The sequence below is a fragment of the Phodopus roborovskii genome, unplaced genomic scaffold (genome assembly GCF_943737965.1).
Source record: "Phodopus roborovskii unplaced genomic scaffold, PHOROB, whole genome shotgun sequence".
Taxonomy (NCBI): domain Eukaryota; kingdom Metazoa; phylum Chordata; class Mammalia; order Rodentia; family Cricetidae; genus Phodopus; species Phodopus roborovskii.
In genome coordinates this window covers 10,437,842-10,448,616 of record NW_026126571.1, presented here as the reverse complement: position 1 = coordinate 10,448,616, position 10,775 = coordinate 10,437,842, and the positions used below count along the sequence as shown (strand labels likewise).

The following is a 10,775-nucleotide window of genomic DNA, read 5'->3' as shown; positions in this document are numbered from 1 at the left end:
ACTCTTTAAGTAAATAATATGTAACTCTTGCATCATTTTTCCCATTCAAGTACTAACAGGTCTGGCCCTGCTTAGCTTCTGAGAGCAAACAAAATCATGCACATTTAGGGTGGTGTGGCCATAGTCTCTTGCCATTTCTAAGATGAGTGATAGTGTTGCCCTCTAGCACAGCTGGCACAGCTGGCCAGTCTCATCAAATGACAGATACTACTTACCCCTTAGTTACCACAATGTGCTTTAGCGAATTCTAGAAAAAGCCTAGCCTAACAAATAAAACTAAGAAATCTCAAGTAGATAAACGTTTTTTAAAAAATACAGTGATCTAAAAAATTGGGCAGAGGCCTGCAGAGACAGTTCAGCAGTCAGGAGGAACTCCTGGCTGTTCTTGCAGAGGCTCAGCACCCACACAACCATGTATAATTCCAATGCCAGTGGACCCAACAATCTTCTGGCTCCAGGGACACCAGGCACCCATCTGGTGCACATATATACATGCAGGCAAACACTCATATATATTTAAAAAACAAAAACAAAAATTAAAGTTGGAAAGAAAAATTGGGCAGGAAGAGTTTATTGTATAGCTGTGCTTCATGAAGGATATGTGGAAAGGTGATCCACTTTTATGAAAAGTATCCTGTTACACCGGGCAGTGGTGACGCTCACCTTTAATCCCAGCACTCAGGAGGCAGAGGCAGGCGGATCTCTGGGAGTTCGAGGCCAGCCTGGTCTACAGAGCGAGTGCCGGGACTCGCTGTCATAACTGTCATAAACACAAAGACACAAGATGAAACCACACTACTACCCTATGTCACTTCTACACAAAACTGCTTTTTTAATTCCAAATGAACCTGCTGATACAACTAAGAGGGTCTGGATAGAATCTTGACCTCAAAACAGACAAGCTCTACACTGCATGGTGGCATGGGTTAAGGTTTACGATGAAAAGGCAAGCTGGTCCACTTTACAGGCCCTTGGCAATTAGACACAGGAGAAGACAAGAGCTGAGGGTTGTAATGTTAAAAGGAACCTCAAAGGTTCAAACTGAAGAGTCTGGGGGAACATAAATTTTACATAAGCAGAAGGAAAGATGAAGCGATGGATAGAGTCACATAATGACAGAGCTGAGGCATAAAGCCTCATCATCTCCTGCTCCATCCAATTCCTGCCCTTCCCAGGTGGGGTGGGGAAGTCTCAGGTAGGAGACCAAACTATGAGGTGGTCCCTGAGTTCCAAGGTACTTAATTCTTGAAATGTGTCATGCAACATATTGAGGATAGGCACACAGGATGTCTGTTTGGTATGTGCAAGGCCCTGGATGCAATCTCAATCCCGCAAAAAGGCCCACTGTATGCCTTTCATCTTTTTCTTCACTCCAGATGCCTTGTAACCGATGGGAACAAAGAAAGTCATTACCATTTTATGGAAATAATGCACAAAAAATTAACATTTAGTTCCATGACCAGCTCCAGGAATATTTAATGCATAGACTTTTAAAGCACAATGGTGGTATTCTACATTTGTCAATCAATTAGTACGGTCTATGTTTATCACATGCTCACTTCTGCAAGGACATCACGTACACAGAGATCCACAATCCACAGCTGGGAACCTATGAAAGCTCTGGACTACACTCGCAGGTTCGTTCGGTCATGGTACATCAGGTAAGGGTCGTTGGCATACCAGTTGCGCCTCTTCCAGAAGGACGTGGTCATTTTATCTAGAAGTTTGCTCTGGGTCTTGCTGCAGAACACAAATTCCCTCAAGCGCTTTTTTCTTGCCGTTGACTTTTTCCATAGTTTCTTCTTATAGCCAGCCTGTAAGATAACGTTACAAAGACATTTTAAAAATCACAAATGCAGCAGGGCGTGGTGGTGCGTGCCTTTGATCCCACAGGTGGCCGTGGATGTCATATTTATAGAATTCTATTGATGGCCCTGTTCATCACCACTAGCATCCTTTAAGATGACTCTGCAACAGGGACGCACTGAAAACACTAGAAGCCTTGGTTTCTAGGTCAGAAATGGAAGCAAGGGACACCTGGATGAAACCATGCCACAGACAATACTTCCAGATTTTATAATTAGTGTGAGTTAACTGAGTTAACCCACCCAGACTTGTTTTTCTTTTCCTTCCTTCCTTCTCTTTTGTGATTTTTCGAGACAGGCCTTGGCTGTCCCAGAACTCACTCTGTAGGCCAGGCTGGCCTTGAACTCACAGAGATCTGCCTGTCTTTATCTCCTCAGCACTGGGATTAAAGGCATGTGACACCACAGCCTGGCGACTTTTATTTTTCTATAAATTTTGATAAAGCTGGCAAAATGGCTTAGTCAATAAGGAGCTTGTCTCATAAGCCTGATGACCTGAGTAGATGCTGGGAACCCAGGTAAAAAGGTGGAGGAAAAGCCCCCAAACCCATATAAGGTGGAAGGAGAGACTCGCTCCATACAGTTGCCCTCTGACCTTCAGGTGCATGCTGTGATATGCCCTCTACCTAGTAATAATAAACTTAACAAAGTAAATATATAACATTAGATTTTGATGAGGCACGAGACACAAGCTAGGATGAGTACTGCTGAAGAGTTTATCAGAACTTCTACAGTAACCAGGAGTTCAGAACCCAATAACAAGCAGGGGCTGGAGAGGTGGCCCATGGACTGAGAGCACTTGCTATTCTTGCAGAGAACCCAGGTTTGGCTCCCAGAACCCACAAGACAGCTCTCAATCATCTTTAACTCTAGTTCCAGGAGAATAAACACCCTCTGCCAGCTTCTGCAGGCACCAAGCATGCACACGAACATGCAGGCAAACACATTCACGTAAAATAAATAAATCTAAAAACAAATAAACAAAAGAGCGACTAGAAATGAAGGAAAGAAAATCACTCATGTCACACTAAAGGGCCGGGCATAATAAAGGGGAAAACCTATTTCTAATGGTTCAAAGAGAAGCACCGGGACACCAGGACTGCCGTGCAGCTTCTTCTGGACACCTGAGCTCCTGCTAACTCAGAACAAGCTTGTTTCCATGGAGAAATGAGCTGAGTTCTAACCCACACATTCATCTACAAATTTAGGGTTGTCTCTAAGATAATGGATAACCCTCTCGGCCCGTCCAATAGTGACTGTACCTGCCTTACGAAGACTCTGCACTCTGAATAATGCTTTGTTTTATCCACATTCATGCCCTTTCTCTGCACAAGGGTGGATAGAGGCGCCTGCAAAGCTGGCACCCCAGCGCCACACAAAAGAGCTACTCGTGACTCGAGAGAGCATCAGGGTTAGGCTCACCAAATTCAGCTGCGTAAAGACTTACTTTTCTCCTTAGCCAAAGGCCAGAATGAAGTCGAAGGAAGCGATGCACGACTGATTTTACTGTCTTCCTCTTGCCTTGCCGTGTGCTGCAGTATGTTAGCGTTCTGATGGGCGGCTTCGCGACACTGGGAACCAGTGCGGCCACTCTAAATACAGTTTGTGAAATGTAGCAATCAGACTGACTGAAGGACAAGACCCATCGCACTGCTCCACTGGAGGGAACTGACCTTTAACACACTTTACTTCAAGTGACACTAAGCACAAAGAATGGCAGCCTCCTCAACTTCAAGCCTTCTAAAGTCTGCCCCTTCAGGGAGCAGCAGAGCCTGTGCTTAGCACATACAAGACTCTAGGCCCAATTCCCTAACACCAAAAATAAAACCCACCCACTCGATCACTCAGAGACAATTTATCCTACTATGTTTTTTGGTTTTTTTGAGATAGGGTTTCTCTGTGGATTTGGAGGCTGGCCTGGAACTCACTCTATAGACCAGGCTGGCCTGGAACTCACAGAGACCCACCTGCCTCTGCCTCCCAAGTGCTGGGATCAAAGGCGTGCGCCACCAACGCCTGGCTCCTACCATGTTTTAATCACAGTTTCTGATCTATCTGATTCCCTGAGTATGATCTGCTTGAGGAGTTCAGCTTCTTTATCTTTGTGCACTTTCTGCAAGGGTAGTGCTGGGCACTTATGGGTGCTTAACTGAGCATTTCCTGACTGACTGATTACCACACAGCAAGCCACACAAGCTGGGTGTCTCATTTGACCTCTGGTTTGCCTGACACCTTCCACATGAACAGCATGAGAAATGAGCCCAGGAGTGGAAATAGATATCATTGTACAGCACTAACTAACCTAGCACATACAAGGCCTTAGGTTCCTTCCCCAGAGCCAAAAATATTAAAAAGCCAGGCATGGTGGTGCATGCCTGTAATCCTAGCACTCAGGGGACTGAGCCAGGAGGGTGACTATAGGTTTAAGACTACACAGCAAGATGGAAGGAAGTGCTCTGTGCACTGTTCCTGTTACCTAGGATACCAATCCTATTTTCCTCCTCAGTCAGGCGGTGTATATCATAAACCCCAGGCAAGCAAGATTACTTCTAAAATGCCTTGACCACATTTTATGGATTTTGCGTACTAGGGACAGAAGAAAGAACTTCACCAATGGGACAGAGCAACTGTACCACTGAGCTACATGCCTAGCCTAGGCACAAATACTTCAAAAAATTTGGTGTGAATATTGTTTAAGTATGTAATTGGAATGTACTCTACCTATTCAGGACTGTTGCAGTATGCCCATGTGTCAGGGTTCTCACAGATGTGACAAGTCTTGGAGCAAAGGAAACAACTGGTGTCTGAATATGTCTAAAATGAGTGGTGCACAGTGCGTTCTTGGCATAGTTCCGATAGGCTGACGATGCCAAGGCATTCAGGGGACGTAATATTCCTGCAAAGACAGAGAGAAGATCATGTACTGAATATATTCTAACACATACACCCACATATACTGCATGGAAACCAAGTTAGACCTGCCAGAAGGTTTCTGAGCACCAGAAACACAGAGGAAGCTTTTTGCCAACTTCATTGATATATAACTTACATACGATAAAATTACCCATTTTTATATACACAATGGTGTTTACAAAACGTAGGATTCTACAACCATCATATACTCCAGGCTACATTTATTAGCTCTATGCCCAGCAACGAGGAACAAGGTATGTATGAGATTAATTGCTCCCTGACAATTTTTAGCACAGGGAACCAGCCCCTCCAGATTCAGTGCAGTGGCAAGTCACAGACACGGCAGCTGGACAGAGAGAAGATTCAGAAGAAACCACAAGAGGTGCTTCAGTTTCCCTGACAGTAACAGACATGCTGGCAGTGACCTCACCTGTAATCTCAACATTGAAAAGTAGAGTCAGGAGGACCAGGAATTCAAGGCTATCCTTTACTACACAGCAAGTTTGAGGTCAGCCTAAGCTACATTAGACCCTTCCTCAAAAATACAAAACATAAAACAGAGGCAAACAAACAAATCAATAGGGGCTAGAGAGGTGACTCACACGTGCACATACACAATACACATAATTAAAATAATTGTTTTTGTTGGGAAATTTAAGTACTTGTCCCTTACAGCTCTCTTCCTCCCCACCAGCAGTAGAACTTCTGTGCAAACAAGGTTGAGCAAACAAGGTTGTTTTCAGAACTTTCCGGTGTGCAGTGCAGGTGTGCCTTGACCCCAGGTGTGGGTGGTGCATGACTTCCTCCTATGCTTAGCCCATCCCCTGGCTTGGGTATATAAGCCCATTACTCTCTGTAATAAACAGTGGTGGCAGCAGCTTCTTCTTAACTTCTCGTGGCGGTCTGTTAAGTGTTTCAATCCTGACACCCTCCACCAATCTCGGTCCCAGACCGTGCAGGTGTGGCAGAGGTCCCAATGAGATTTGGAAAGTGAGGAATCGTGGACAGGGTTGCTCTGTAGCCGGCAGGAGCGCATTGGGGTAAACAAGGTACATACAACAATATGGGAATTGCTTCAAGTAAGAATGAAATGAAGGAACAAATAAGAAAGATTTTAAAACAAAAAGGAACAGAGATTAAAAGTAAAGCTGCAGACACCATAGAGAAAGTTAGTCCTTGGTTTCTGACCGGGGGAGGACTCAATGTTCCTGATTGGGAACAAGTGAAATCAGACCTGCAGAAGAAGCTACATGAAGGGGGTCCTGACAGCGTTCCCATAGCCACCTCCTCTTTGTGGGGGTTAGTCAAAGATGCCTTCCTAACAGACAGAGTTAAAGTGAAAAAACAACTAGAGACAACTAAGGAGGCTTTTAGAGAGGTCCAAGAGGAGGAAACTAGACTATTCAGATCCCCAGTAAAGAGAATGATACAAAAAGGTTAACATCTTCTGAATTCGAGTGGGAGGAGGACTCGGAGGAGAAAACTTTAATAAAGGAAACTGAAGAACTCTGCAGTAAGCTGAGGCTTTGTCATAAAAAAACCTCGTAAGAGACATGGTCATGAGGGTCTTTCTTCAGATGAGGGAGATGAGGAAATAGCAACAACTGTTAAAAGAAATGCTGAAGGATTAATCCAATTTATAGATTTTAAGAATGCTTTGATTTCAAAATTTAAGTCTAAGGACAGGTTACTGGGGAAAAGGATTTCTATTTTTGTTTCCACAGAAAATAAAAAGCTGTGGATTCCTTCCAGACTAACATGGTTTGATCAAGCAAGACCCCCCTGAAGCAGTAACCCAGGTGATCCAACATTCAAAACAGCTGGGACAAGGCATCCTTGCAGACTACTTCAGCAAGAATTTTTGCATCTTCTTAGGAATCCCATGACAGTGCCCCCTACCAGCAGGAAGCAGTTTGGAAAGAACAACGCCCAAATTCTCAAATATTGTTTACAGAGAGAAGTGACTGAAAAAGGGGTTTTAAAAACAAAATTGGTAAAATTTCATGTCCCATGTGGAGGAATGGGTACAGCACTGGTCAGGGTCTTAACTTCTCGTGGTGGTCTGTTAAGTGTTTCAATCCTGACACCCTCGGCCAAACTTGGTCCCAGACTGTGCAGGCGCGGCAGTTTTAAACAGTTAGGTGATGGCTTAGTGAGTGAACTGTTTGCTATGCAAGCATGAAAACTTGAGTTAGGAGCCCCAGGAGCCAAGCAAAAGCTGAACATAGTACCATCACAGTACCAGGGTAAGCAAGGGGTAGAGACAGGCGTTTGCCAGAAAGATCCAGGTTTAGTGAGACATCCCATCACAAAAAAATAAGTCAAAGAGCCACAGGAAACACTCAATGTTAATGTCACATGTGCACATGTATTGGCATGCACACCTACCCACCCCACATACGTGTGAACACACAAACTAAAATGAAAGGAAAAAAGAAAAGAAACACTTCCAAGAAGGAGGAGAACCCACTTTGGTTCCAAATCTCGGTGGGACCTCCAATTGCCACTCCTGCACGGCCTGGGACCGAGATTAGCGGAGGGTGTCAGGATTGAAACACTTAACAGACCACCACGACAACATTAGCAAAAGCCTTGGTGCACAACCATATGGCTACGGATGGGAACAGCAGGATCAGGCCTTCCAGAGGCTGTGCACTGCTTCCCAACCACAGCAGAAATGCCCAGGAACAGGCAGTGGAAATGAGGCTGGGCAACCAGAAGGCAGAGTTGGGAAGGCAGAGATATATGAACTGGAGGATACCTGCTTTGCCAATCCTCTCCCCTGAGGTCACTCTGCAAATCAGAGAGGATCATAGGGTTTACTTCTCCAGTACTTTCTAACCAACTTTAATTTGAAACTCAAGTATATACATGCTAAAAATGTTTCATGAGAAAATGGAAATGTCTTAAGATCAGAATTTGATGATGATTTTGCCATCAAGCTAAATGCATAATAATGAGTATATATATTAAAATCAGGTCACCTGCAAGACCAGAGTGGACCAGGGTTCAGTTCCCAGCACCACATGGCACCTAACCATTCATAACTTCAGTTCCAAAGGATCTGGCACCCTCTTCTGGCCTCCAAGGGCACCATGCACACATGCAGTATAATTAGGCAAAAAACTCATGCAAGTAAATATTTTTTAAAAGTGTAGGTCTGATAATACTAAGTATTGGGAAGGGTATGGAGCCTCTACTGCTAAGGTGACTACATCAGCATATTCTTTTAGAAAATAGTTTATATATGTACCCCCTGACCCAGTAATTCCACAGCTAGTTAGAAAGACACACACACACACACACACACACACACACACACACACACACCCCTACCTTAGTAACATCCTTGCATTCATAAACCAGAAGTAATACCAGTAAGGTTTGTATATCACACCATCTAACCAGGTGTCCTGGCTCACATCTGTAATCCCAGCACTTAGAGGCCAAGACAGCCATCCTGGGGTATATGAGACACCCAAACTAAAACCACTCAAGTGTCCATCAGTAACAGAATAGAGGACTGTGGCAAAGTCATATAAGGAAACATAGCAGCGAGGAAGCAAAAAAGTTTCATGAAAAACAATCCCCGCTGAGTAAAAGGAAACCAGAAATTACACTACATACATTATATATAAATTAATGTAAAGTTCAAAACCAGACAAAATATGTGATTGAGAGATGAAGGCACAGTTGCTAAAGTGGCTATGGAAATAACAGGCAAACGAATGATGATTGGGACAACTGGGTGGAAAGGGACTTGTCTTGAACTGGTGTTAGTTACACATATGTCCACTTCATAGAGATGCTGAACCATTCATCTACGTCATATGAACTTTTCATTATACATATTTCATATGTAACTCACAAAGCGTCCCACTTTTCAACTCTAGTACCTGGAAATTTTGTACGGTTACTTTCTTTCTTCTTGGCCTTCTGTCTGCTGCCCCACAGAATTTCATCCCTACAGTATAACTTGTGTAAGTCACTTACTGATCCCTCCTGTCGCACACGAGTAATTTTAATTCTCTACGTGGGTCTCCCGTCACCCCTGGATAATTTCCCCTTGGGAGGGCCGTGGTTCAGACACACGGTATACTTCGATGCTTTAGGGGCTTGCGTTTAATCCGCTTACAGCTATAGCATCAAAACTCCGGAGGAACTCCACGACTCAAGGTCGCGGGAGGCGGCGTGACCCTCCAGTCAGAAGAATGGAGCCCTGGGTGTCACCCTGGCCGCCTCCACCGCGGTCTCAAGTCGGCTTCCCAGGGCAGGGTGCGCGCGGAGAGCATCCGACCTCGCGTCATCTTGCTGGGTTTTCTTTCCCTGTTAACGTCCCTCTCCCTCTCCCTCTCCCTCCGCGCCAGTCCTTTTCTCCGGGAAGACGTCAATGCAGTACTGACCTGCAGCGGCTCTCACCGCACTCCCGAGGACGGACGCCGCCATCTTGCCGCCTGCCTACGGCGGCTGCAGGGGGTCACAAGCCAGAACAAGCAGGTGAGCGGAGGCGGAGTCACGGGGAAACAGGCGTGGCCAAGGCCAGGCAAGCTGGACTGTGCCTGCTTGGCGGGTTTTCCCCTAAACCGCAGCCTTTCTAATTATTCGTTTTGTGTGCGTGCAAGTTTGGGTCCACGCTTACCACCGCGTGCTTACGGAGGTTAGAGGAGAACTTGCAGGAGTCGGCTCTGCCCAAACTCCCCATGTCCACAAGGTCTCCCCAGATCCCTAAGGTGACTTGGAACTCCTGGGCTCAAGTGATTTTACTTCAAATATAACTGACAGCAAGGATTACAGTCGCTGCCGCTGAGCCAGCATGGGTTATGTGAATTCTCTTAAAAAGAAAATTTTAAAAAGGAAAACTAAAGTGAAAAAGAAGGGAAGAGAAAGATCCAAAATACCAAAACAAAAAAGAAAAACACAGGAGGATTATAGAAGTGTGTGTGGACACATTCTGGGTTCCGAACCCCCTACCTTGTTGATGTTTCTGCTGCTGTGCTACATATTTGAGCCATTCTTGGCTCTGCTTCTCATTCCAGCACCGGAGTGCTGGGGCTGCAGGTGGATGACCACATCTGGCTTTTCCTGTGGTTAAGGCTTGTACAGATGGGACTTTTACTCAGGGCAATCTTCCAGCACAGTTAAAGGCTTTTTGATTGGCAAGGGAGTCTGTATCTTCTTTAACAGGGGAATTATGTGCCATAAATTTCCAAGTGCCTTAATAGAGTCCTGGTAACACTTTCATTGTTATTTCTGGTCATATTTTTTAGTTCTGTCTCTGTCTCATGAGTGCTGGAGTTATAGGCCTATATCACCAGTTCCAAGTCTAGTAATATCTTAAAATAACAAACACATTTATGAGTTTAATAAGGATTAATTTGTCATTTTTTCATTAAAATGTTGTGGTTAGTTTTTGTATGGTGTATTTGTGTGTATACATATACATACAAAGAGTGTGGAGGTCAAGGAACATGGTCCAGTCCTTAACACATATCTTCCACATTATTTAAAATCTGTCCACATTATTTAAAAATATGTTACTGCATTCAAATGGTGTGTGTGTGTGTGTGCATGTTTAGTGGACAGTTTTCAGAAGTTCTCATTCCGAGAACCAAACTACTTCAAATGTACTGACAAATGCCTTTACTCATTGAGCCATCCTACCAATTGTGTAAGTGTGTGTAATCTGTAATCTATGTGTACACATATGTGTATATGTCACATTTGGGGGTGGTACCCTCTAAGCCTAGAAGAGCATATCAGAGCCCCTAGAGCTGGTGTTACAGGATGTTAGACACTGAATCAAGACTCTGAAAACTAAGCTTAGGGTGCTCTTGAGAAATGGCTCATTGGTTAAGAGCACTAGCTGCTCTTCCATAGGACCAGGGTTCAATTCTCATCACACACAGGGCAGCTCACATCTGTCTGTAACTCCAGACATACATGCAGGCAAAACACCAATGCATATATTATATATTATATATTATAAATAAAATCAGG

The 10,775-nt window shown here is 44.4% G+C and overlaps 1 protein-coding gene across 1 annotated transcript; it reads right to left on the bottom strand.

The window, feature by feature from the left end:
- Window positions 1-1,461: 1,461 nt before the first annotated feature.
- Mrpl35 (mitochondrial ribosomal protein L35) lies at window positions 1,462-9,224 on the bottom strand. The gene is made up of 4 exons (XM_051203261.1): window positions 9,143-9,224; window positions 4,587-4,821; window positions 3,313-3,457; window positions 1,462-1,814 (listed from the first exon to the last, which is right to left on the bottom strand). The coding sequence occupies exons 1-4, from the start codon at window positions 9,222-9,224 to the stop codon at window positions 1,626-1,628; spliced, it is 651 nt and encodes a 216-aa protein (XP_051059218.1). The 3' UTR covers window positions 1,462-1,625.
- Between the last annotated feature and the right edge of the window lie 1,551 nt (window positions 9,225-10,775).

Bases quoted from the DNA above. Each gene is read 5' to 3' on its own strand.
- Mrpl35 (XM_051203261.1), bottom strand. From the start codon at position 9,224: ATGGCGGCGTCCGTCCTCGGGAGTGCGGTGAGAGCCGCTGCAGGTCAG. The intron at 3,458-4,586 runs GTAGAGTACATT...AACTGTATTTAG, and splicing joins ACTGCAACAGTCCTGAATAG to AGTGGCCGCACTGGTTCCCA. The intron at 1,815-3,312 runs GTAAGTCTTTAC...GTTATCTTACAG, and splicing joins GCCTTTGGCTAAGGAGAAAA to GCTGGCTATAAGAAGAAACT.